This window comes from Pempheris klunzingeri, chromosome 13 (genome assembly GCF_042242105.1).
Source record: "Pempheris klunzingeri isolate RE-2024b chromosome 13, fPemKlu1.hap1, whole genome shotgun sequence".
Classification (NCBI taxonomy): Eukaryota; Metazoa; Chordata; class Actinopteri; order Acropomatiformes; family Pempheridae; genus Pempheris; species Pempheris klunzingeri.
The window spans coordinates 21,117,037-21,144,924 of NC_092024.1; the positions used below are offsets into that span (position 1 = coordinate 21,117,037).

A 27,888-nucleotide genomic window follows, 5' to 3' on the forward strand; every position below is an offset into this window, starting at 1 on the left:
GCAGCATAAACTGATGTTTTTTTTTTTTGTGGGCTCTTTTTAGGTTCCCAAACTACATTTTTCTGTTGCTCCCGTCCACAGCCATAAACTACTTGGCATCCATGCTGTGTCTGCTCCTCCATCTGATAATGGATAAATAACTCAATACAATCCCACTTTTAATAAATCAAACTTTTCCTTTCAATCCTTTAGTTGTTAGTTGTGGTTTATATGGTAGAAACATCTTCAAAACAATTATTATTTTAAGCTTTTTATGCTCATTATGATACTTTACTGTAGATGATTGTGATGCAGGATATTTTTATTATCTCTGAATCAACATATAAGCCAAAAATGCTACCTGGGCTCTCTTGGGTTAAGGCTACAAAAGAAATGTTTTGTTTAGACTTCATAAATCTGGCACACTAAAACTGCCTCACTGTGCACCTGTCATGGCTTTATTAATTTTTACAGAGACCATAGTAAAAAAGAAAAAAAGAACGTGTTCACAGCAGTAATTTAATACTGGGAGACAGGAGACCTTTACAGTACAAAAGGCTGATTCATGAATAACAAAGACAACTGCTGAAGCTTTTTCCTTTTGCCACATTGCTTTCACAAAAATGCTACATGAAAACTACCAGGACACTGGAAAACATGAAATGCAAAAAAAAAAAAATTAATAAATCAGATGTCATTTAATTTCTCTAAGTAAACATCTTTAATCGTAACCTGCTAGAATTTGGTAAATATTGACTCAAGATAATTGCTTTATAGTTACACATAATTTCTGTGAATTTAAATTTTTACACTTGTACAATAAGGATCTTTGTAACTCAACATAATTTTGTCTCCTTATTTAATCCAGATGCATGATATTTGCTCAACTGGAGCACATTCATTACACTGTCTGGTAAAAGACACAATTATTTTCCAAACGAGAGAAGGCCAATGTATTTGTTTCCCCATTATGGAGGATCACCCTTTTTCACCCTTTTACCCCTTCAAGGCACTGATGCAGAGCAGTCAGTCACAGTTGTCTGTGCTTATGCAAGAGAAGGTGGCATCTGAGGAGGACAGCCGGGGGATCTGTGGGACAGTTTCAGCCTCTCTGAGCTCGTCCAGGTCCAAATCTGAATGTGTGCCGTTACCTTCATGAGTTTGATGATCGTCAACGCAGTCTAAGAGTTCTGAGTTTTCTTTACATGATCTGGCAGATGTTTGGCTTTCAACAAGGCTCACACCAGATGCCTCAAGATTTGTATCTATATTGTTTAAATCTGGTGAATCAAAGCTGTTCCGTGGTTTAGGCGTCCCATCACAGCCACCATGTCTACCATCACCGTTTTGTGGCACTCTCGGACATAAAGTATCTTCAGATTCTACTCCATTAGTGTCAGGTTGCCTTTCCACCGTGTTTTCATTCGCGGCATGAGAAGAAGATGGCAGAGGTGATCCCTTGCCGCTCTCCTCACCTTGATTGTGCATGTTTGGAGGAGAGGCTTTACCCAGCAGCACATGGGAACTTGGGGCGTCCCCTGAAGAGCAGCTTGACAGTGGACTGACAAAACCCACAAAGTCTCCACTGGAGCTGAAACAAAGACCTTGGACTGCTTCCCCGTGAGGTTCAGCTGGATGGTCTTTGTCTCCTGTCCCACAGTCTCCGTCCCCAAAGCTTCCCGTTTCCTCCCGCTGCTCGGTGGGATCAGGAGTTACGGCGTCGCTCTGCGTGTCTTGGGACGTGTCGTCGTCCTGGTGCTGATCTCCTTCTTGTGCGGCCGGATCTGGCTCTGCGTCTCTCTGAGTTGGAGCAGCCGGAGTGTCGCCTGAAGCCTGGCTCTGAGCTGACGGGCTGGGCCGCACCGTCTGGTGGCACATGGGGCACGTCTCCTGCACATACAGCCACTTGCGGAGGCAGTTGCCGTGGAAGAAATGTCCACAGTATGTGATCACAGCAGCGCTCATTTCCTGTGAGGAGAGACATAGTTGACTTGACAAGAATACCTGTAAAGCAGTATTTGGCTTAATGTAGTAGTATAAGAAGAACATATCTATAATAATACTACACAGTTATAATACTTATTATATATGTATTAAACACATATCATGTGCTATAATCATTGTGCTCTTTGATTTCTGTCATATATACTTCATACTACGGCTTTATTAACGTATAGTGTAACATACAGTAATAAAACAGTATTTCCATAAAACATTTTTAACTTTACTATATCATTATACATATTATAATTGTACTTATTCATACCTATATCTATATAGTTCTTTTATGCAGTAAATTCATACATCATGGGTTAGGACACCGGATGTACTTGTATCTAAATACTTCATTTAGCAAACGCTGGGCTAACATCATCTCTTTAACTGTTCTCTGTTGTATTATCATGATTTTTTGTAGCTGCATCCTTGGTAACAATCTAGTGATCATTGTCACAGACAAGTGAAACAAACAATATTAACTGGTTTTAATGGAGGCAGAACAGTGCAAGAAGAGGTGGGAACTGGAAAAACAGGAACAACTGGCACCCACAGTGTTACATAAACACAGCAGTGTACGTCACATGGGCCACACGGTCTAGTATCACAAAATGTATAACTATACTAATGTTGATATCATGATGGTACTTTGGGTCTTTTCATACAGTAAATACCATTTAGAGGGGAGTTGGTCTCATATTGATGGTGTGGTTTCAACATTATATGTCCGAGAGCAGAATGTAAAACAGAAACAGTAAACCTGGAAATAATCAGAAAGTTCTAGGCTGCGGAAACACAAACACATCAAACAAGATGTTATGACAGGACAACCGAAGAGGAAATATTTAAGATTCTGCATTTCTAGCAACCAAATTTAAGTAAATTTGTGGCACAGGCAAACCTTTGTACAAAAGGGGAAGTAGATCAAACCCATCTGAGTGTCAGCTGGTTTCAAAGGAAAAGATACAACTCAAGATCAGAGCTCAAAGTTGGCCAATGTCACAAATTTAACAGTGCAGTATCTTACGTATGTCTTCATTTTAAACATTATAATGTCTTGTGTTTTTACATGTGTCTGGATCCTCAAACCCTCTGATTATTTCCAGGTTTATGTGAAGAGAGAGATTTTCAACATGCTCTACTGTATCTCTAGCCTGCATGTATACTGTCACCCAATTTAGCCACATCTCTAAAACAACAAGAGCGACAACAGCCTCTTGGTACAAACTCCCCCTAATCCAAGTAATTCTTAAATCACCGCTGGAGAAAAGCTAAATATTAAGGCATGTTACAAGGGTGGCCATGTTGATTTTAATATAGCTGTCTATCTCCATCTGTCACACAAGTGAAAATAGATGAAACTAGAAACTAGATGACTCAGACAGTGAGAAAACTTCTGTATTTACAAGCTAACTGAAAAAAAACATCAAACATGGTTGATATGACACTACAAGTAGTCTGAAGTCTGATTTTATTTAGTTAAAATCCTACTTCCCTGCACACGTGTACTGCCTGCCCTTTTTTTGTGCAGACGCTTCATGATCTTTAAAATCAGTTGTCATGGTCAAATCAGGGTTAAGATGGCGCTTTGGATCTCACAGCATGCTGTTGTCCCATGACTTGCCCGTGACAGTGCGACTGACCTGGAAGCAGATGGAGCAGACGTCGTTGTGCTGCTGCAGCTGCTGAGCCGTGGCCTTGGGGAGGGAGTTGATCTTCTTAGCTGCTTCCTGTCGGAGCAGGAAACTCCTCCAGCCGGACTGAGCCCTGAGCCAAACGTTGAAGTACGAGTGGATGATAATGACAGAGGCGCCCATCCAGCTCCACTCCCCGAACAGCGACTCCCAGGTGCCGTATGCCACCACGCAGAGCGCCACCACGAACTCCAGCACCCTGCTGACGGCGTTCACCCAGTAGATCACTTCGTCCAGGCTCTCGATCGGGTCGCTGCGAAACAGCTCCACCATGAAGAGGGAGTAGATCAGCATAGTGCCTGTAACCTGGACAAACAGCACACGATTTCATGTAGAATATTACCGATATTCTATTTTATAGAGGAAATGACGTGACTTGTAATGTTGGAAGGATTCTTGCTCAAAGATTTTTTTGCTTTACATCTTTCATTTTTGATTTTTTCTAATAGTCAAAGGTTTTTGTTTTTATGGGTTTCAGACTATGTTGACATGCACACTGATATTCCATTATTATTCTCAATATGATGATACTGATCGTAAACAACATATTCTCATATAACACATTACAATCTGCCAAATGCAGAATGTAGCATATTTCAATTAAGACATGTTGATATGCTGATATTATTCAGGTTCATATTGTTCACAAATCAGAAATAAAACGTAACTGTTGTAACATCAGTGCCGTGCTTATTCTAATAAATAAAACTGATAGTCAAGAAGCTGTCAGACTGAAACTGACAACAAATCAATTTCAGCAATTCAAAACATTAAGCATGTGTGCCAAAGTAACTTTATCGGTTGCTGGTTTATTAGTTATCTTACTTAATTTAGCAGTTAGGGAAGTTCAATTTAATGATATTTTATTCAAAGTTTCAAAGTTTTTGTACTTCAGTTCTTCAAACATTTGCGCTACAAAGAGTATTCCAGCTTCTTTTCGTCAGCATTTAACAACAACAACAGACATATACAGTAAATCTTCCTACCTGAAGGGACGTCAGCATGCAGCTGGACACCAGTATTAAGAGCCAGAAGTCCATGTGGAAGAACTGGGAGATTTTATAAGCCATAAACATGGGGAAAACCAGCAGAAGCAGACACATGCTGAGGCCACGGAAGTGTTTCCACAGACTCCTAGAAGCACAGAGGACACAGAAAGTTACAGCAACTGTAACTTTTGAAATCAATTTGTACTTCAACATATACAGTAGCTTTATAACTCAGCATCTTTCACTTGCATCTCATCAAAAAAGAAACGGCATTCACTGCTGTTGCCGTTACCTGTTGCGTGATGCACCAAGGGCCAGAATAACTGGATCTGTTATTTCGATCATTGACTGCAGGGTTGATGTCACCACGATGAAGAGGATGATGCTGAGGAGGAAGGTGCGCTGCAGAGCCTGCATGTCCAACAGGCCCGTCTGAAGAGCGAGCAGGAGCAGAGTGACGCCCTCGGTCACACCTCTGAGGACCAGGAGGATAAAGAATAAAGAATTCAAGGTAAAATAAAGATATAATAGAGCAAAAGTAACAGAGATAACGGTAGCTGGACTCAAAATGTTTTGCTGTGCTTTAGAAGAGACTTCTCTTGTCTTAACTGATATAAAGCTGATCTTTGAACGGCAATTGATGAGTCAATAAAATAAATCAGCACAGATGAAAATAATTGTTATTGCTTCCTTACTGATTGTATTGACAGTATTGCTGCCAAGTCTGCTTGTGAGTTGCACAAAAGGGAAGAACTTTTCCAAGCAACTGATCCCACAGCACAGTAATTGGTTCTAGGAAATCACCAGTAAGGTTTACTGCCACTATATGACTTTGGCGCCCACCAGTGGTAACTAACACCATTAGAAACATGCTGTACTCACGTAAACATTCTGCACAAAGACAATACAAAAATCAATAAAACGTTTTTACAATTCCTTGAGTTGCCTTTTATCTTTTTCAAGAAGGAGTTAATGTGCTGGGAGACACTTTTGTTGAGTAAGTCAGTAACCGACATTTAACTCACATGACTGATAAGCCCTAGATGGGGCATAACAATGGAGACGACATCCTACCTGTGCATGACGTTCTCATTCTGAATAGCCGCGTAACCTCCCAGGTAGAACTTGCATAGGTTGAGCAGTCCAAGAGCGAGATAGGACACCACGAAGGTCAGACCCAGAAGAGAGTACGGTGTGGCACAACATTCGGAGACACTGTAGGATTCAGTAAATAAACCAAAGAAAACACCCAAGTTATAAATAAATTACAATGTGTCTGACATCAGGTACAAACATACACAAAGGAATAAGATGCATAAATCCACATAATCACCGCAAACCTTGTGAGCAGGAAGAACAAGATTCCCTGATGGCCTGCTGAGGCGGTAGCAGACATGGCGTCTGAGCCCAGCTGGACAACAAACAGAACAAACCAGAAGACACTGAAGAGCACTGGGACGGCAAACTGGTTCCACAGAGAGATCCCCACCGCCAGAAGTCTGTACAGCTCGATCACCTGAGGGACACGAAACCAGTGACGTGACGAGGAGCTTTAACGAGGACCATTGCTGAGGCAAAGAAGTGTGAGCACACAGCAGATTTTTATCACATGTCACACAGGAACAGTAGATGTAATGTCTGAAAATCAACCTTGATTTATTTACACGTGAAAAGCCATGACATCTATTATGGTACCTGCACTTGAATTGAGTTTTTATTATTGAATACACCTACAGATATTTCTACAAGTGTAGAAAGACAAAGAGAAGGATTTCTTAATGCGTAAAAGGGCATTGATAAATTTTAATTGAGTAATATTGCACTATAAAACAGCCATAATCTCTTCAAAACTTTGTCAACTGAGTGGTGGCTTTATTGAATTTCAAAAACACTGCTTGCACAAAAAACAAATCAAACCGTGCTCACACGTTTAAGGCGTCTACAAACTCCTCAGATGTACGTGAAAATGTTTTAATATAGAGATAGATATTTCTAAAAAAGAGGTTTCAGAATAAGAGTACCTCCAGCTGCAGCAGCTCTGAATAGGCAGCCCTTGCGAGGCGATATGGCAGGAAGAGGTTTGAGAGGAGGAACATGGTGATTCCTGCTCCGGTCAGTCCCATGGAGAAGGTGTTGACGGTTAACAGCGTGGCATGAGGAGCAGCGCAGAGTCTGGCCAGCAGGGGGAGCATGTGAGCTGAGAACAACCACACCTTTCTGGTCTTCATCAGGAAGGCACACAGGGTGCTGAGAATAATCTGACCTGAACAGGAAGCAGAACGACAACAATCAGTAAGCTATTCAGTTACTACATTAAGCAATCACGACTGTAGATTGTATTTAAGATATAGACCAATAACTTTCATGAATCATAAAACGTGGCCCAATTTTTAATTTCCATGCAGTAATTAGACAAATCCAAGGCCAACAGAGAACATCATAATAGAAGTCCTAAAACAAAATAAGTCTTTAAAGATAATGTTACAATAAATGACAAAGTTTTCACATGAACATATTCAAGTGTTTGCAAGTGTTCAATCATAAAGTGACAGAATAACGTGGAATAGAAAAGTTTCATTTTAGTTGTAAGAATCAGTCATTTCATATCAAGCTGAGCCAGCTGAACTAAGTGCCATGTAAAACTCAATGATACTGCCCACATAAAAATTATTTATTTTATTCTCTCAAATCTATGTTTCATGTGTTTCAATGTTAATTTATGTTGAAACTATGTGTTGCTGCCATTTGTGGCCAGTTCTCCCTTAAGAGAGGAAAAAATGTCCTTGGTCTCAATGATCTCAACCTTTATTTTAATAAACTTGTTACAATAAAGGGGCAGCATGGTGGTGCGGTGGTCAGCACTTCACAGCAAGAAGGTTCCAGGTTTGAACTGGGGTCTTTCTGTGTGGAGTTTGCATGTTCTCCCTGTGGCTCCCACAATCCAAAGACATGGACATTGATAAGGTTAATATCAATGTAGGTTAATTGGTGACTGTAAATTGCTCGTAGGTGTGAGTGTGAGTGTTTGTCTGTCTGTATGTGTTGGCGACCAGTCTCGCCCAAAGTCAGCTGGGATTGGCTCCAGCTCCCCCGCGACCCTGACGGATAAGCGGTATAGATGATGGATGGATGGATGTTACAATAAAGGTGAAACAAAATTCAAAAATATAGCCTAACTTTTCAATGGTGGAAACCGTCCAAAGGGTAAAGAAAGAAGCCTGAATTATCACCACCCGTCTCAAACAATTTTACCTGCACAGTTACATAACAAATGTCCTCATCTGGCAGCACTGATGCTGCCTGAGGGAGAGCACAACGGCAAACAAAAAAAGTCTACGAATATGACTCTAAATGCTGAATATTGACATGCACATTTGGTTTCAGGACTCACTAGTCATTGCAGAGACAAATCTGTTGAAGGCCAGAGAATCGAGGTACACTGCTCCTTCATAACCGTACTGCAGCTCCTCACGAACATAATCCCTGTAAAATTAATGAGAAAAAAACAGGTTTTATAATTATTTGTACAGTGTGTGTTGCAAAACACAAGACAACTGCCTGAGTTGTTATTTTATGCTGCATCTTTCTAACGTTAGCTTGTCTTTCAGAGTACCTGCCCTTACTCAGGGGTACTTTGATTGTATCAGTACTGTGTCTACTGGGTCTTGAGAAATTAATAAATAAATAAACGTATAACTGAGCAATAAATAAGTAGATACACAAACATCTGAAAGTGATATATTATCCTACTTTAGTAATACTTAAAAGTAAAAATAAAAGTAGTAATTCTTTATCTCTGTCTAAATAAATCAAGTCAGGTCTTTTTATAGCAACAAGCATGAAGCCTTTGAACAAATCCCTGTTTGTTCTCACGTTACAAGACAAATAAACAAGAAAGCGAGCAGTAAGCAACACTCGATACAGTGCAGTTAAAATTAAATATCAGGCTGAAGGATACCGGATATACAGAGGGAGGGGAACGACTGTGATAACAGCCAAGGTCTGTCGGTAGAGAAAACTGATCTGGGTATATAAAAGGTCTAGTAGTAGTGGAAACAGTAGTAGTAGTAGTAGTGGTATAATGGCATCTCACTTGGAAATCTGATGCCCCATGTACAGGAGTAGGGCAGCGAGGATATGGAGGTAGAGTGTCACAATGTGTCTCAATGGCAGGACCAACACCACCACGTTTATCAGATGACCTACAACGCAAACGGAAACGTTCATGTTTTCTGTATTTGATGAAGCCAACGGTGAAGATTGATGATATAAAGGTATAAAAGACAGACACTACAAAGGCACACAAGATTTATCTGATTTATCTGTCTGACTAAGCTGCCAAAACACTAAAATTAAAAACACACCATGTTCAACTGTAGACTTTTTTTCTGCTGCAGACTGCTGATTAGTTTTTCGGTTAACTGTTTAATCATCAATAAAATGTCAGAGAATAGTAAATATACTGGGTGTAATTTCCCACGGTGACTTTAAATATCTTGTTTTGTCTGACCAACATCAATCACAGTGACATAAAACAAGGAAAAACAGAAAATCCTCACATTTGACAAACTAGAATTAGAAAAAGTGGACAGCTATGACAACTTGGGCACACAGAAATCTAACATAAATAACAGCACTAATCTCAGTTAGGATTCAAGGTTTGACTCATTCTTTAAGAAGTCCATACAAATATTATGTTGATTGATTTAATTCCTTTGGAGGCGACCTAGAAGCTCCTCTGAGGCAACATTTAGAGCATCACAGGAGAGCAAAACTCTCTGTCAAGCTCAGACCAGTGAGTTTATTCTCTTAAAGGATGCCGACCCAATACAGGAATGTAGAGCTCCAACCACTGGTCGATTAATTGATTAATAGATCGACAGAAAACTAATCAACAACTAGTTTGATAAGCGATTGATAATTTAAGTCGTTTTTCAAACAAAATGTCCAAAAACTGCATCTTTTTCCAAGTTATGACTTATAATGAAGTTAATATTTTTGAGTTTTGATCTATTTGTTGGACACACTAGGACTGGGATTTTGCACATTTATCACTGTTTTCTAGACCTAATAATCAATCGGTTATTCGAGAAAATAATCTACAGATGTTACATTAGATGCTGTCCTACAACTGAATGACAAAAAGAAAGAAAACAGAGCTAAAAATCTCACTGCAGCCTTCTGTTCCTCCTTAACAAAGAGAAAATATTTGGTATTCACTAAAAGTCCAGTATGATCATGCAACAGCTGTTTAAAACTCACGACAAGCACACATACCAAGATAGTACATATTCCAGATGACATATTTGTATTTGAAGAGCATGTCCTCATTTTTGGCCCTGAGGTGCTCCGTCAGACCTTCAATGTCACATTTATACAGCAGGTCCAGCACCAGGATGCTCGGCACCCTCAGGGCGACGTTGGCCAGCTCTTCCAGACGAGGCATCTTTGAAACCGACCTTTTCTATTTGGGTGAGCAGGGAGCTTGTGTGTCACATGCTGTTAGCTACTGCTGGCACTGCTTTGCTCGTCTTCTTGTCATCTGAGAAACAGATTTTAAAAAAATTAACTCATGTTAGGCTACTCAGAGGCACCCAGGGACTCTTCTGTGAGCAACCAGGCCGTTATTTAGCTGTGAATTCTGCCTTTGGAGCCACATTTGAGCGATTAATTAAGGCTAGAGAAGTGCAGAAGACACGTTTTTAATTAGGACACCACAATCATACAGCTTTAAAGCAGCTGGCGTGTACAGAGCGGCAGTTTTTCCACTTACTTTGCACAGTGACAGATATCATAGCCGGATAGCCATTTGCTAGCTAGTAGCTGCTGCTGCTGGTTAGCCTTCACAGCGACCAGCAACATGTTTTCACAGCACCGCGGACCGAATATTTCACTTTTCCCTGTAACTTCCGCTCGTCAAAGATAATCTGATACGGCCGTCATGGAAAAAGCGAATTAAAATAGCTGAAATTAGCCGCTATGAGGAGGAGTAGAGACACTTCCAATGCAATGTTATGATTCCGCTCGCTTGCGTGGCCATTTCCTGTATGACGTCTCATCGACGCACACCAATCAGCTTCGGGTATTCAGGATTTCAAAATAAAAGTAATGTTTTAGGAACAATAACCACTAATGATCATAATTTACTTTTTTTTTTTTTCTCCTGCAATTTTAAGCAACGTGGTGCAACGTAGACTTTCTTAGTTGCCAGTTTTGTAAACCAAATCTAGAAATTTGTAATCAAAAGTAGAAATGAGATACCATAAAAGAACTTTATAATCATATGAAAGATGTGTTTTACAGTCTACCATACTGTGCATAATGTCTGGTTGCATAGACCCATAGCTAAATAAGTTTATGTTTATATAATTGGAATTATTATAACTGGATTTATTGTTTCGTATTTTATTCTCTCCTAAATTAAAATATTTGTATATGTTTCCTATGTGTAGTGCTATAACTTACAGACTTGAAATAACAATAAATCTATACTACCTTGATTCCATATGCTTTCCCAGTTGGTAGTCTTCTTATTATGCTTCAGTGGAGACTAACAAGATGGTTAAAGGTATAAAAGAGAATGGATTTTTGGATAGCACAAAATAATGCATTAATTATTTTGACTGTTCTCTACATTTTGCTTATTTGTCAGAAATACTTTCACCTTTCTGAGCCTCTTAAAGTCCTTCAAAGGAAAGAATCTGGGGAGGAAAAATGACCCTTGGGTCAAATTTCTCACGGCACTTAACTAAAGTCGTAATTTATGACAAGAAGACTTGGCTCACATGCAGTAAACGTTGGGAACCACTGGTCTAATGTGACAGATGTATTACTTCACAAACAGCTGAAGACTGGAGCAACAGCTATCAATGTTATGTCCTGGACCAATTTCATACTTTCAAACATGTTTATATAAACAGTAACCGTATTTCCTTCTTTACTTGTAATTCTTGTTTTTAGGTTTTAAATGGATGGACGAGGGAATAATAAAAAAGCAGGCAACACCAAGCGTTGTGACCAGACGGAACGTTAACCACAGAAAATCCAAACCCATCATCGCAGAGGGTCCCTGACATTTCAGAGGGACTAAGACGTATTTTGACAGGTAGATTATTAGTGTGTTTTTTGTACTTGTGAGTGCGTTCATCTTTCTGACCATCATCCATCTGTAGTCAGCAGCATTTGTCTGATTTCTTTCCACAAAGCACAGAACATCATCCCACATGTCTATCCAAACAACTTAAGTTAAATTCCCAGAAGAAGCTGCAATTTATCTCATGACCAGCTCTGTAGGGTCGTGACATGTGGCTACATGTTATTACTGCAGCTCCTTAGAAAAAAGATGAGTAATATAAAAAAAGTGCATTTCCTGGTTGTGTGGGTGAGAGGTAGCCTGCCTCTCCTCTTTTCTTCTTCCAGCAAAGCCGTTACTCACATCATGTAGTTTATATTTGATTCCACACAGATATCAACACGTAAAAGTCACAAGTTTACACGTATTTAACATTCAGACATAAAAACTGCTGCAGAAAAAAACACATATTTCTCTCAAAAACTTTGACCCAAACAGTATTTGGCAAAGCCGAGGAGCTCTAACCTCTGATATTAATAAACTTAATAAGTGCACAAGCTGTAACGTAACTAGAACTGTACTGTAACAAGTAAAGTACATTTACTCAAGTACTGTACTTCAGTACAAATCTGAGGTACTTGTACTTGACTTGAGTCAGTTCTTTTCTTTCCGCTCCACACTTCTCTACTCCACAACATTTCAGAGGTAAATATTCACTACATTTCTCTGACAACTTTAGTCACAAGTTTTTTATTTCATTTTTTTACATTTTTGCACACGAAACATAAGAAGTGTTTTTTAAAATATGATGGTTTCGTTAACTAAGCTTCCCAACAGCATTTTAAAGTACAGCTGAAGCAATTTGAATATGATATTATGGTTTTGTTATTTGATGGATAAAATCAAATTTATAAAATGTATACAAGAACAGTACGTTTTCCTTATTATACTAAATATTGTACTTTTTACTTCACTACATTTATCTGACATTTATCTACAAGTCACTTTACAGATTCACATTTTTTATATTTAATTTTTAATTCTAAATAATATGATATGATGGTTATGTTATAAAGTACATTTATAGAATATTAAACGAGAACAGTTAAAATGGTTAGCCCTTTAATCAGTTTGAGTTGATCGATCAATCAAAGAAAAATCAATTTTTAGTGTAGGTTTTGATCTTTTCTCTTGTTTTACATCTCAAATGTGAGGATTTTTATGCTTTGGGTTCTTTTACTTTTAAATACTTTTATATTTACCTCTTAATTTTCCTGATTTTACAAAAAAATGTACTTTTAACTTCACTACAATATTCTGACAACTTTAGTCACTATTTACTTTATATATTCACACACAATTTGCACATAAAACATGTAAAGAAATGTGAAATATGATGGTTTATTGTTAATTAAGCTACTCAATAGTATTTACAAATACAGCTGAAGTAATCTGCTAATTAATCAATGAATTTATAGACAGAAAATAAATTTTTCTTAAACTTTTCCAGTTATTTACATGTAAAAAAAAAAGCAGATTTCCAGCTTCTAAAATATGAGGATTTTTCTGCATTGAATACTTTTAGCAGTATTTTTACAGTGTGGTATTGGTACTTTTACTTAAGTAAAGGATCTGAATCCTTCTTCTACCACTGAGCACAACAACATCTATGAGATGTTTACTCTCCGTTTAATGTGGTCATGTGTTAAGGACCTTTAATACGGCGAGGAGAGAGACTGACAGCTCGGCTCTGAGCCAAACCTGGAAACACAAACAAAGGCAGCCTCGCTGTATAGCCTGTTTATGTGATCATGCACATACAGACCACATGGGGACAAGTCATACACAGCCCAGAGAGTGACTCCTTGTTTTTCTTAATGCCATCTTGCATTGCGACATTATTCATTTTGCCAGATGTTGACAGCCAAGTGAGTCAAGTTCATGTCAGTGCAACTTAAATACAACACAGATGTGATGGTTTGCTGACAATTTAAAAAATATGTGGTTTGGATGGACGCAGACAAACAGGGGCTGATGTGTTCCCTGTGACTGTGTTCATTAAATTCATTAAATAATCAGTTGTTGCTGTAATAAATCTCAGTCACTACAGACACGCTACAGATGGAGGACAGGAGGCTGCACCAACAATCAGCTACAGGATATATGGACAGTTTGGTATTCATGCCGTTATCTAGATGGTTATTGGCGGTTTGAGGTTAGCAGCAGAGGGAGGCGGAGGACGATGTGAATCATGAAAAATAAAAGATTATGTCCAAACACAGAGTGGAGAGAGACAATTTACAGCTGGGGAGTGAACTGAAATGACTGAAAAATAACAAGAAAAATGTGCAGGAATTAGGGTTTTAAATTCCAGCACAACTTTCACTTTCACTCCACGACAAAATCACCGGTATTAATCAGCAGCACCAACAACCCAGGACAAACACATTATACATATTGCGACATCTGTTTTGTCTTTCCTGTCACCTGCAAGATCCAAACATGTGGCGTCACCAGGCACTCAAACCAAGAAGACCAACTCACACTAAGAAAAAAAGTAAAACTTAAATCAGTTAGTATGAAACAAAACACATAACACAAGCACATAAGTCCCATCTCTCTGGCAAAAAGTCACCAATACCACCAATGAGAGGGATGGTGTCAGATTGAGACATCATATAAACAGATAACAGCAGATCTTTGACACATTATGTGGGTCTTTCTTCAGTGTGATCTCACAAAGATGTCTAGCAGTGAGGGAAGACTGTCAAAGGTGTTTAACGGTTTCACTGGAGGTTTATGTGGCTCTGAGGAGACTAAAGATTGTGTTTGATCTCTTCTGTGGCCCTATGAGTGCAGAGAGAGGTCTGTTTATCGTGTATAGAGGTGGGCTGTGTTTGCATTCATTATGCAGTAGTTAAATTACTCTATTATTATTATTGTAACATCTCTAGTTGCTAATACCTGAGTTATCATCCTCTAAAAACTGATTACAGTGTGTCATCCTCCAAATGAAGCCTCATTGTGGGTAGCAGAGCAGAAGATGCGCTGAGTGTAAGGTAGATCTTTCACTGCTACTTTGAACATGGCAGATTTATATTTACTCTGCTATATGCACTATATCCTACAGTATATGAACAAAACAAGAGTCTACGGTCATGTTTGCAGCTCTGGGAGGACGGACTTAGACACAGTTGTGCCTTAAATGGTAACGTCAGCATCCATCTGAATCTGACTGTAATTTGACCATGCAAAATAACTAAATTCATCAAATAACTGTAGTGTAGTAAAAAGTACACGTCCCTCTGACAGGTAGTGTAGTAGAAGTACGAGCAGAAGTACTCAAGTAAAGTACAAGTAGCTCAACACCTTATTTCAGTAAATGAACTTAGTTACATTCGACTACTGCACATAACCCACATTATGTCAACTGCAAAGTCCGTTTTCAAGCACATTTTTTTAGCGGGAGGCGGGATTGAGGAGGAGGAGGGAGGTGGGATTGAGGAGGAGGAGGGAGGTGGGATTGAGGAGGAAGAAGGAGGAGGAGTAGGGGGGTCTGGCTCTGTCAAATCCACATAAACTGGCTGGGGAGTTTTTTCCCCTCTCAGTCTGCAGCAGCCAACAAAGAGGAAGATGGAAAAGTCATTTTGCATTTTGGCTGCTGTGATTTTTCTGGGAGGATTTTTAGACGCTGCAACGACTGATTCTTCATTATTAAACAGCACAACAGCAGCTGAGTCTGTGACTGTGGAGCCGCAGGATCACAGCACAGACCGACCGACTCTAACAACAGCACGGACCCCAATACTCTCCACCACTGTCAGGGACACACAGCTGGACACCAAACACCACGACATCAAGGAGGAAAACGACAACAAAGAGGAAGAAACAGATGACAGGAAGACAGGAAATGAGAAAACAGAACTGGGTAGGACAGAAAATATCTAAATATCAACTTTCTGATATGTGGACATGAGCCAAGTAGCCCAGTTTTACTCTTTTACAACAATCTGTGAGAAGTCAGGGAGACTTCAAGCTGATTAAACCCAAGTACTACTATTAATTAAGGAAGCAGTTACATGCAGTTAATTAATGATGCCTTCAGGGACCCACTGAGCTCCTGACTTCAGTGGTGGGAGGAGTACTTAGATCTTTTATTTAAGTGAAAGTAGCAAAACTACAGAGATACTCAGTTACAAGGGTTGGGGTTAGTACTGGCATCAAAATATACTTCAAGTACCAAAAGTAAAAGTACTCATTATGCAGAATGGCCCATTTTAGAATAATGTATATATTATAATTACTGATGCATTCATGTGGACATAATTTTAATCACTTAGTATATTTACTTTTATTTTGTTGTACATTGTGCATGTTGTACGTTGTGTTAGCAATCTGAATCTGTAAAGTAACAAGTATCACGTAAATGCGGTGGAGTGAAAGTACAATATTTTAATCTGGAATAAAATAGAGTCAAAGTATTAAGTAGCATAAAAATGGAAATACTCCCTCAAAGGTGTACTTAAGAACAGTACTTCTAGAACTACTAGAATATCAATCAAGGTCTTTAAATGAATGAAAACAAAACATTCATTTCTACAATTTTGTTACTCTAAAGTTATAAATTAGTTTCTTGATTGATTGATTAGCCTGTACAATGCCAGAGAAGAATCCAGAAACACAATTCCTGTCATAAAAGGTAAGAAAACCAGCAAATATTCACATTTGAAAACGTGGAACAAATGTTTTTGCACTGTTGCTAGAATTAGTTTGATCAAAATTGCTGCCAATTGATTCTCTATTGATCAACTAATTGTTTGTCGAATTAGTGAAACCAAATATTACCTTATGTAACTGTGTGGTTTGATTTAATATGGAACAGGCGGCTGAATGATTCACCAGATTCAAGAGGATAACATATCATTGACTGCGACTAACGATCATTTTAGGTCAGAAAATGTGTGAAAAGTGCCCACCGCTGACTCCTATACCCCGAGAGGACGTCCAAAGAGAGCTTGTTTGGTCTGGCCAGCGGCCCCAAACACAAAGACATTCAGTTCACTGCCACAGAAGAAGAAGAAAACCAGCAAATATTCCCATTTGAAAAACATGAGCTAGTGATTTTTTTGCAGTTCCACACATGTTAAAGGGATTTGTCCCGGGTTTTTGTGAGGTGCTAATATAAACGTCCTTAAACCAGACATCTTTTGTTCCTTTTTCTTTCTTTTTTAGATGTTGCAGTTGAAAAAAAATTCTTTTGACCTAAAGAGAATGACCAAAGCTGTTTTCCCTGCCAGTGCTCTTAGTGTTTGTGATTATTACTTGTTCCCAAAAGCCATAAAATGTCCTGCAGATGTAGCCTTCCTCTTCCTGCTCTGCTCGGAGTTTGACTTCACTCCCTCTTGGCCCTCATCTTCGTCTCAAATTGCATTCAAACCCTCCACGGCTTTGCTTATCTGCAGTTTCCTTTGTGGCGAGGGCCTCCAAACTTCCAATGAAAGTGACCCGGCATGATTAGGGATATTCCACATAATAACCACTGGGACCCTTATTACATCAGCCATGTGTTTGCTTACTCAGAGAAACCAGAAAGAGAGTTTTTAACCCCTCAGCAGTCCTGCAAAGGATCAGCGTCTCCTGACAAGCACACACAAACCCAAACATTTCATCTCTTGGTATCTTTTCCTCCTCCTTCCAGACTGTCCTCCCCTCGGCCTCGAGTCCCTGCGGGTGGACGACAGTCAGATTCGAGCTTCGTCCTATCAGCGGGAGGGCCTGGGTCCTCACAGGGGCAGGCTGAATATCCAGGTGGGTCTAGATGTGGATCAAACTTCAAACACAGAGTGCAGTGAGCTTCAAGTTCACCAGTATGAAGATTATGTGGGAGCTATTCGTTTGTTGTCAGTATTTAGTTGTTGTTTTACTAATAATAAGTATAATTTTTTTGATTATTCTAGAAGTTTGAGTTATTTAGTTATTTGATTTGTTTGATTATTTTCTCATTTATTAGAACTAGTTTTGGTTTGTTCACCTGCGTGGGCAGTAGGAACCACAATTTCTATGTTCTTTTCCAATTCAATCCAATCCAGCTTTATTTATAAAGCATATTTAAACAGCAGTTGACTCAAAGTGCTGCACAATCTGTCTGTACAAAACTCCAATCCACCAACTGTCTAAGTTATAAATCATGATTTTAAAAAAGCCAATTAAGGTGGCATAAGAGAAAAAATACTTTGGATTAGTAGGGTTTTATACAAATATCACATAACATCAAATAATGTCTTTTGGTTCCTTCATTATTTTTATTATAAAGACACAAATTAACAGCACAAAGTAGTTTAATTTAATTGCACAGCGACCAGCGCTCATGTCCTTACTCATTCCCTTCATATTATCATGTTTTATTTCTGTCTATAACTTCTGCTGCATATTTCTTTTACTAATGGGCTATAAAATAAAAGAGATCACCCGCACTCTCCATCACTTTTCCCCCTTTTTGCTTTTATTGGCATGTAAAGTTGCCACTATAATAAAACTCCAATGATTTTGTTGACTACTGCGACTCACAGAGCCAGCGGTGATCGTCAACATCACAGCTGCCTCTTCATGTTCTGCTGTCTAACATCTTCAGTCTGACAGCAATTATTTTACAATCAGGGTCAACGCTGCTTCACATTAAGGCAGAGCCAAGAGTTTAATGTGTTCTGCATTTGGAAAAAAGAAAAAAAAAACGTCTGTGTAACATGTGTTTTCAGTCTGGCATCGAGGACGGCGACCTGTATGATGGAGCTTGGTGTGCTGAGTATAAGGACCGGCACCAGTGGCTTGAGGTGGACACCATCCACCTCACTCTGTTCACTGGAGTCATCCTGCAGGGCCGAAACTCCATCTGGAGGTCAGGTAGTATCAGGATTAAAACTTGTTTCTGTGCAAAATAGTGAAATAGAAAACTGCACAAGCACATGTTTACAGATTGGACCCAAGAGATGCTGAGCAGTAAAAGAAATGTGCTTATTTTTATATTTTCTATTTATGTTCTGTGAAACAAAGACTGAGCACAATGTTCTTTCACTGCTGTGAAGTCTATAAAAAACTGGCTTCTTGTCTTTCTTGGTCTTCAATACAGCTGGGACTGGGTCCACACCTACAAAGTCCAGCTGAGTAATGACTCTGTGACCTGGAAACCCTCCATGAATGGGACAGCAGAGGCAGTAAGAGCTGCTTTTTTTTTTTTTTTTATTGCATTGATTTAAGGAATGCACCAACCGTGAACAGTGGACCTCATGCAGATGGAAAACACATTTTACGAGTTTGTGCCAAAGTAAAATATGTAGTGTATGTAAGTTAACCACTCGTCCAGAGTAAAAGGGAAAACAAATTAAGAATGGTTGTGCTGGAAGTATATAAAATACAGAGCAATCCATCCAATAAGTGCTGAGATAATACAATCTGCAATAAAGTGGTGGACCGACAGAGCGACAGAGCTAAACATGTCTAATTCTTGTGTGCAGCCATGGTGGTGGTATACTGTACACTCTCTGAGGGCCTTCTGGTTTTATGTTTAAATGAAAGTCATGTCATCCACTTTGAATTGTACAGATCTTTGAAGGAAACCAGAATCCAGAGACTCCGGTGCTCGGACTCCTCCCTGTTCCCACTGTGGCCCGGTACATCCGCATCAACCCTCAGACCTGGTACTTCAACGGCACCATCTGCCTCAGGGCCGAAATACTTGGCTGCCGTGTTGACGGTAGGAAATATGCTGCAGTGTAATAATAATTATTATCATAATAATAATAATAAAGTCTCTATGTGTTGGCCCTGTGATTGACTGACGACCCGTCCAGGATGTACCCCGCCTCTCGCCCTAAGTCAGTTGGGATTGTCTCCAGCCCAAAAAGTGCTTTACGAAACAAAGTAAAAACAAGACAAGACAGTTAGAATGAGAAGGATAAAAGCACACAGGAAGACAGAAATAAAAACATTTCTTAGAAACCTTGGAATAACTGGCAGGGCTCCATCTGCTGATGGTAGAGAACGAGAGGGCACATACCGTGTGAGCAGCTCAGACAAATACTCAGGAGCACTGAGGGCATTAAAAGTTAAAGATTTTAAAATAATTTCGATAATTACAGGAAGCCAGTGCAGGGAGGCGAGCACAGGGGGGATACCTCTTTGTTCCAGTGGCGTTTTGAACAAACTGGAGACGGTGGAGGGAGTCCTGCCTGATACCAGAATAAAGTGCACTGTTGTAATCCAGCAGCATGTAGAACTTTTCTTTTTAATATGAGCAGATGATAGAATTGACCTGATTTCAGAAATAAGTTCAAGATGGTAAAAACATGACTGAACAAGTTTTCAAGATGTTGGAATCAAATGTTCTTCCTAGAAGACGGCGTAATATTATTTAACAACCCACCAATAGAGTTTAGGGGAAAGAATAGAGAGACATCCAACTTCTCTTCACTGAATTTGAGATGATTTTATAACATCCACGGTCTGTGTCGAGCCACTCAACATGTGACTGATGGGAATAATGATTCATTTGAACGTGTTTATTCTCAGGACGAGATGTTCACAGTGAATAATACGTGTTTAAAGTCTGTGTGTCAACAAAAGGAGGTTAATGCCAGGTTGTGCCACCTCCTCGTAGATCCAGCTGACATCTACTCCTCAGAGCGAGAACAAGGATCAAAGGACGTCCTGGACTTCAGACACCACAACTACAAAGAGATGAGGAAGGTTAGAGCGTGAAGAGCAGCCACACATGCATGATGACTAACTCTGGTTCCCCTAAAACCAATGCCAGGGTTTTTACTCAGACTCCTAACAGTTTGCAGATTTCCTCAGAGTTCAGATTTAACCCTTTGGACACTTCTAGTCTAATTTCTCCTCTAAACCTCCAAAAGCTCATGAAGTCTGTGACGGAGGAGTGTCCGAACATCACCCACATCTACACCATCGGGAAGAGCTACATGGGGCTCAAGCTGTACGTCATGGAGATCTCAGACAACCCCGGGAAACACGAACTAGGTAAGAGCATGTCCACTGTTCTTCCATGAGTTCAGATGAAACCTCAAACTCTCCGAAGTCCCTGCAGCAAAGTTCATCATGTTTCTCACATTGAGCAGAGTTTGAGTTGCTCAGTGGCCCCAATTCCACATCCTCCGGTGTTTATACAGGCTTTTCTCTGCAGCAGCAGCAGCAGCAGCACACAGGGAGTCTGGGGTGTCTCACAGAGAGGGCCTCTCATGTGTAAACAAACTGATAACGTTTGAAATCGGAGACGGCACCCTCTCCACCAAACAAGACTGATTTCTTTGTGACCTTGTCTTCAGATGCAGGGCTTTGGGGGCCACTCTACATCTGCCAAAAAGTTGAAATAAACAAAGTGTGGCTTTTCTTTCCTTCTTCTCAGGAAAATGGCATAAAGACATTTGAAATTGCTTCACTCTTAGTGGGGATAATGGGAAGAAGTGCCAGCAGCTGATTTAAATTACAGAACACTGGTGCCAAATCTAAGAAGTAGAGCAGCCATTGCACATATTTTATTTTTGAGTTACAGGAAGTCCTGATTTTGAGTCTTTGTAGTTTTAGTTGTTATGTAAGTTATAATCAGTTTGGCCAATCCATGTGTGATTATTGGCAAAGTGCCATCACACTGTTGCCTAACACACTACAAATGGGGTTGAAAGTTTTATCAGAGAGTTCCTCATGTGTCTCTGAGCTTTAACTCTGACTTACTGAGTAAAATCAAACTTTACATTTTAGATGCGTCACGTCTAATGTGACCTGTTACTACCTGTTGACCCACTGTTCCTCCACAGTTACTGCTTGGCAAGTAAAGTGCAGTGGTGGAGGAAGTATTCACATCCTTTACTTTAATAAAAGTACTAATACCACACAGTAAAAATACTCTGCAGTACGATAATGTACTTAAAGTATTAAAAGTAAAAGTACACAGTGCAGAAAAATCCCTACATTTGAAAACCCTTAAACATTTTTATATGTAAAATGACTGAAATATCAAAAAAGTTAGAGAGAAAAAAATCATTTTTTGTCAATCAACAAATTGATTAATTGGGAAATTACTTCAGCCTTACAACTGTTGGGTAATTTAATTTACAAGAAACTATCATATTTTATAAACTCTTTATGTGTTTTGTGTGCAAAAATGTGAGTTTTTCAAGTAAACAGTCATGAATTACAATATTTTCAATATCCTGTGCAATACATACATGTATATATATAGATCATATATATAGATTTTTTTTTTCTCTCAAAACTTTATATTTCTTATATCCCTTGTTTTTGCACTACTTCTGTTACTGACACCTTTTCCGTCTCCTCTGTTGCTGTAACAAGTAAATTCCCCTGGTGTAGGATAAATAAAGTTTTCCTCTTGCAGGTGAGCCGGAGTTTCGTTACGTGGCGGGGATGCACGGGAACGAGGCTCTGGGTCGAGAGCTCGTCCTGAACCTTATGCAGTACTTATGCAGAGAATACAAGAAGGGCAACCAGCGCATCGTCCGGCTGGTGACGGAGACTCGAATCCACCTGCTGCCCTCCATGAACCCTGATGGGTACGAAGAAGCTTATAAGAAGGTGGGTGAAGTTAAAGTGACTTTTGGATACTGTAATTCAGGTAAATCCTGTTAAAAATAAAGTACAAGGTGGGATCACTCTAATACAGCTACTGGAAGATGGCATGATGAAGGACTTTCTTGTTTACCGTTCTGTTTTCCAGGAAGTTGAAGTCTCCATTTCACAGAATCAAATCTGCCATGAAATAAAGTCTAATTTTCACTCATCAGACCAGATCTGCTTCACCACCGGCCACGTTTTGCCAAAATCTGAGGCCACACTGTTCATTAAAATAAGCGGCCTCCTGGTGTCCTAATGTTTAAGGTGCCTGCCATGTGACAGCTATGGTCACTGGTTGTTTCCAGCGTCGCATCAGCAAGCAAAAATGACCAAATAACAACAATAATGATAATGATTCTTATAACTGAGAGATGCTTGTTTACACATTTCATTATTGAGGCCACAGAAAGAATGAAGACTGACAGCAGCACCACTAGATCATTACTAGATCGTACTTACTGACTGTTTTCTGCTGCAGGGCTCGGAGCTGGCCGGCTGGGCAGACGGACGATACAGTTTTGAAGGAATCGACCTGAATCATAACTTCCCTGACCTGAACAACATCATGTGGGACGCCCAAGAGACGGCAACAGATAAATCCAAAGTCTCCAACCACTACATCCCCATCCCAGAGTACTACACTAAAGAGGACGCGATGGTACGGAGTAGCTTTTTGTAAACACCAGTAAAACAATAAAGAAAAGCATTGCTGGGCAAGTTTAGGAGCTTAGTTAGATGCATAGTTAACATGTTGCAGGCATGAATGCACCCAATACGCATTGAGATCCAATGATTCAGCCCACATTTGGAGCTGGTCTGGGCTGCATGTGACCACGTTCTTTTAGCCATGTGTAAGTGTCCTAGGCCACACTGGAGGGCCACCTAACAACTGACATTCTCTACGTAAGAAAGTACGTACGGAGTTACCAACATGAAGCTGACACCGCCTGAGACAGAGAGAGACCTGCTTCTGTCGTTTATTGAGCTCAGGGCACAAAAATTTAGCAGAGATGTAATTTGTCAGACTGAAAAACCAAGAGAGAGTGTCGAACGAAGGACCTGGTGGTGGCGGTCGGTCTTCTCATCGTTGTCATGGACTCGTCCTCCAGCAGTTAGTCAGGCGGTGCGTTCATGTGTTGTGGGGGAGTGTCTTTGGAGGGAGGGGGTGGGTGAGTTTTGGTTGGATACTTTCTAAATCGGGCTGCAGACTCTGCCTTTAATGGCAGGTGCAAACAGGACTTGAGTGTAGGTTTTGAAAAACTGCGCACTGTGACACCATCTGGTGGTTATATTAACAATGACACTAAAGAAAGTGGAGTTGTAGAGTTGGACGTCACTGTCTGACAAAACAGTAAAACTCTGATGCAGCAATTGATGGAATTAGTAAGTGAATGCAGAGATTTGAATATAATACAGATTACTGTCCTTATCAAAGGACCTAACCCTGCTACTTAGGAAAGGGGACATGTAGTAGCTCTTACAGTAGGTCTCCAGTTTATGAGGGCATAAATGTGGGTCACAGTGAAAAGCAGGTTTTTAAGGTTGTGTGTGGACAGTTTCAGAAGAGGAAAATAATGTTTCCACTTTATCTACATGCAAACCTCAGATCAGGAAATAATTTCAGAGCCAAGTGAGTTGTGGTTTTCCTGGAGGCCCGAGCATTGTCACTCCGTGTTCGGCAACAGCTTCCTTGCAGCTGATTGATTTGTCACAGTGGTGTTCTTTGCATTTAAGTGTTTATATTTCTGCCTTGCAGATGGAAACATATAAGAAAGTGGCTCAGTCAGATCAGTACAGCGACAGACAAGAGGAACGCCTACAAACACTTAAATGTAATCAACAGAAAATCCAAGTAATTTCAAAATGGGTTATCTTAACTTTAATTGTTCTGATAAAATGGAGGATTAAACGTTCCTTTAGGGATCCAGAGAATCCACCTACTTCCTAAGATAAATAAACTATTCAAATCTCCTCCCTCTTGGATTAGCTGGAAAATTGTTACAAAGCAGAAAACAGGCTGTTTTTCTTCTTTCTTTAGAAATATGTGGTCCTCACAGGCCAGCAACGCCACAAACATATAATGAGCTTGTAGACCATGATGCATTGCTGTAGATGAAACTAACCAACAGTATATAAAGTAGTTAAAATCAGCTCAACCTTAAACATCTACAGCAGTAAAATGCAACATACACATCAAGTAAATATCAGACATAATAGTAAAAAGGTCATAGTCTGTGTTAGATTAGAATCTTGACTATAAATCCGTGTCTATAAAGTGACATAAAACTAATCCATCCCTCCCAGGTCGCTCCAGAGACCCGGGCCGTCATCAGCTGGATGCAGGACATTCCCTTTGTGCTCAGTGCGAACCTCCACGGGGGAGAACTGGTGGTCACGTACCCCTTCGACTGCACCCGTGACTGGGCCCCTCAGGAGGACACCCCCACGGCGGACAATGCTTTCTTCCGCTGGCTGGCCACCGTCTACGCCTCCACCAACCTGGTGATGGCCAATCCTGACCGCCGTTTGTGCCACTACGAGGACTTCCTGTCTCACAACAACATCATCAACGGCGGCGCCTGGCACACCGTCCCCGGCAGTGAGTCCCTGCAGACACATATCAGTGAAAACTAACCCAGAAATGCTGTGTAGTGCTTCTGCAGGGCTGCTTTCACAGATAATAACACTTAAAAAACATCCTTTCCAAACACATGCTAGGGGCCCTTAGATCATTTTTTAAAACTTTGCAGGCTTAAAAATTGCTCTTTAACACCCTAAATGAATAAATTGATCACCACTGTATTTGCTTACTGATGAAATTTAAACCTTTAATGGTTGTAATTCTGCTCTATCAAGAATCTAATTGAATTGTTTTACACCTTAAACTTACTAATTCTATTAACATTTATTATCTACAACACAATAATCTTTACCTGAAATACTGAACGCTGTTTTACGGTCTAAAACTTCCTGTTGTGTACTATTTTGTTTGCTTTTACAGGAATTATACTCTTTGTGAATGCTGCATTCAATGGCAGAGTTCATATAATTGTTTCTTATTTAAAATCTCTCTGTGTTTTATTCTTTTCTTGTGCTCACATGAAAAAGGCTTTCAACCAACTTCTTTGCATGAATAAAATTAATAAATTCAAATGTTTATCTCCTGAAATAGCTCATTTTTTAAAAACTTTTTGCCTGACTTTCTTATGCACATCGCGTTCTTGTATGTCTTTTCTGCAGGTATGAATGACTTCAGTTACTTGCACACCAACTGCTTTGAGGTGACGGTGGAGTTGTCCTGTGATAAGTTCCCTCATGCCAGTGAGCTTCCCTTCGAGTGGGAGAACAACAAGGAGTCTCTGCTGGTTTACATGGAGCAGGTCAGTCAGCTTCTGCAGTAACTGCCCGAAACAAACAAGCAAAAGAAATCTCACAAGTCATCTGCTGGACTTTTGGGGGCTCACACTGTGTTTCTTCTTCACTCAGGTCCACAGAGGCATCAAGGGTGTGATCAGGGACAAGCTGACCAAAAGAGGAATAGCAGATGCTGTAATTAAGGTGGAGGACCACGATCACGACATCCGATCAGGTCAGACATACAGTTGGGACATTTTGCCTTGAACTTTGACCCTCTTGCTCACACATCCGACCTGTCATGTCCAGTCATCTGTCTGTTCGTCTCTCGGCGGCTGCACAGAGGATTGTGGGTCAGAACCAGAAAAGCAAACCACTAAACCCTCAGAGACGTTACTTTTAGGACAATCACGTTTAAGTTTTGACTGAAGAGACAACAAAATCAATCCTTGTTTTTGTCTCCATTTCATTTTCATGGCCTCAGCTGCTGACGGGGACTACTGGCGTCTGCTGAATCCGGGAGAGTACAAGGTGGTGGTCTGGGCCGAGGGGTACTTCCCGTCCATGCGTCGGTGCCAAGTTGGCATGGAGCCCCGCGCAACCATCTGTGACTTCACCCTGACCAAAACGCCCATTCAGAGGCTGAAGGAGATCCGGGCCAAAGGAGGGAAGATCCCCCAGGACCTTCAGCTGCGTCTTCGCGCTCTGAGGCTCCGCAAGCTTCGCGCCAGCACCAAGGCCATCAACCGCCGCAGGGAGAGTCAGCGGCAGCAGCAGGAGCAGGTGAGGAGAGCTCGGTCGTCTGAAGGCCGGAGAGCGTGAGAGCAGACGGGACGACGGGCTGACGGAGCCTCAGAGATGAGCCGGATCACAGGCTGAAGTGAAGTTCAGCTCAGTTCAGAAGGAGACAACTGATCAACCAGAATAGTGACGTTTTCCTACTAATTATTACTGAGAGGACACTATTAAAGGGTCAGTTCACCCATTATACATAAATGTATTTGTCTGCACAGCCTCAGTGCTATCAAGACAGTTTTACGTGTTGAGGATCCAAAATATCTCTGAGGTTTCCACCAACGTGGTGGCCACAGCTCTAAAATGTCAAATTCAACAGGGAGTCATTTGGGTGTACTGACCCTTTAAAGCAGATTAAACCACTGTAATCTCACAAACTTTTACACGATACATAGAAAGGCAACATTTTTACACAAAGACAAGGACACAAACTGAATAACTTCTACAATGTCACACAAACATGGAACTTCTTGGCGGATAACGAACAGGCACCCTGGACTCAGCTTCAACTGCTTTATTCTACGTTACAGCCGAGGATGCTGTAATGTCTGTTTCTGACTAAGTGGAGAATTCAACAGTCAGCTGGTCTGATGTGTGACATGTTTTTTCTAACTCTGTGTGTTTGTTTGACTAATGTCCAACAGGACCATAACATCTCAAATAAATATCACAGAATGGTGTTATCTATATTTTAATTAATATTTATTTACATACATTTGAATCTGGACCAGAAGTGAAGAAGAACAGCCTGGATCTGACAGAAACTGGTAATGTTAATGTTAATATTAATATTAAGCAGGTATAATGTTAACCACACTCACCATCTTAGGTTGGTGTGTTAACATGCTGACTTTTGGTACCCATTCATGATCCATACATCCATCACATCCTCCTCCCAGATGCAAAAACACACTCAGGAAAAAAAAAGGTCGACTGAAGAGGAGAAATACTGAACACCAAACAATCAGCAGTGCAAAAGAAGCTATTCTTTTTATTTCAGTGATAATAAGTACCATTTTAGTATCATTGTTGGGATTCCTTGCCGTGTACAGCCATTTAGGAAACAACAGTGCGAGCAATTCAACATGTTTTTCGTCTCGCGTCCGACCCTCCACCAGCTGTGATCAGTTGAGGTGAGAGTGCACAGCCAACACCAGAAATACCAAGAACATTCAACTAATCCACAAAAGAGTACAGGTTAAAACCCAGAACAGGAGTGACTGAAAAAAAAAACAACCCAAAATGAACTGATTCTAGTTGCTATACCTGAAGTGAAAATGGCAGATAAGACACTTCTCTCCGAAGAGCTTGTTAATGTAAGTGGAATAAAAGCAGCACTGAATATACAGCATGGACGGTCTTTAAC

The 27,888-nt window shown here is 40.2% G+C and overlaps 2 protein-coding genes across 3 annotated transcripts; one reads left to right on the forward strand and one right to left on the reverse strand.

Annotated features, from left to right (window-relative positions):
• Positions 1-348: 348 nt before the first annotated feature.
• LOC139211719 (RING finger protein 145) lies at positions 349-10,689 on the reverse strand. Of its 2 annotated transcripts, XM_070842060.1 has the most exons (11): positions 10,431-10,689; positions 9,935-10,199; positions 8,751-8,859; positions 8,049-8,140; positions 6,679-6,920; positions 5,998-6,173; positions 5,732-5,872; positions 4,950-5,132; positions 4,655-4,802; positions 3,618-3,974; positions 350-1,947 (listed from the first exon to the last, which is right to left on the reverse strand). In XM_070842060.1, exons 2-11 carry the CDS (start codon positions 10,101-10,103, stop codon positions 1,006-1,008), a joined length of 2,559 nt encoding a protein of 852 aa, XP_070698161.1. In that variant the 5' UTR covers positions 10,104-10,199; positions 10,431-10,689; the 3' UTR covers positions 350-1,005. The 2 variants fall into 2 exon arrangements, with proteins under 2 accessions (XP_070698162.1, XP_070698161.1); XM_070842061.1 differs by lacking the exon at positions 10,431-10,689 and having other exon boundaries at positions 349-1,947; positions 9,935-10,117.
• A 4,665-nt stretch (positions 10,690-15,354) lies between these two features.
• cpxm1a (carboxypeptidase X (M14 family), member 1a) lies at positions 15,355-27,211 on the forward strand. Its single transcript, XM_070841971.1, has 13 exons — positions 15,355-15,657; positions 17,428-17,537; positions 18,485-18,624; positions 18,856-18,940; positions 19,329-19,479; positions 20,383-20,471; positions 20,639-20,762; positions 22,138-22,334; positions 22,852-23,031; positions 24,678-24,972; positions 25,614-25,753; positions 25,860-25,962; positions 26,212-27,211. Exons 1-13 carry the CDS (start codon positions 15,363-15,365, stop codon positions 26,547-26,549), a joined length of 2,247 nt encoding a protein of 748 aa, XP_070698072.1. The 5' UTR covers positions 15,355-15,362; the 3' UTR covers positions 26,550-27,211.
• Positions 27,212-27,888: the final 677 nt, after the last annotated feature.

What these genes read in the sequence shown, in the direction of transcription:
- cpxm1a (XM_070841971.1), top strand. Translation starts at nt 15,363, where the DNA reads ATGGAAAAGTCATTTTGCATTTTGGCTGCTGTGATTTTTCTGGGAGGA. An exon ending in ACTACAAAGAGATGAGGAAG is followed by an intron (nt 20,472 to 20,638) that starts GTTAGAGCGTGA and finishes AACCTCCAAAAG; the next exon opens with CTCATGAAGTCTGTGACGGA. An exon ending in ACGAAGAAGCTTATAAGAAG is followed by an intron (nt 22,335 to 22,851) that starts GTGGGTGAAGTT and finishes TTTCTGCTGCAG; the next exon opens with GGCTCGGAGCTGGCCGGCTG.
- LOC139211719 (XM_070842061.1), bottom strand. Translation starts at nt 10,103, where the DNA reads ATGCCTCGTCTGGAAGAGCTGGCCAACGTCGCCCTGAGGGTGCCGAGC. An exon ending in TTGTTCTTCCTGCTCACAAG is followed by an intron (nt 5,873 to 5,997) that starts GTTTGCGGTGAT and finishes TGAATCCTACAG; the next exon opens with TGTCTCCGAATGTTGTGCCA. An exon ending in CTTGGTGCATCACGCAACAG is followed by an intron (nt 4,803 to 4,949) that starts GTAACGGCAACA and finishes CTGTGCTTCTAG; the next exon opens with GAGTCTGTGGAAACACTTCC.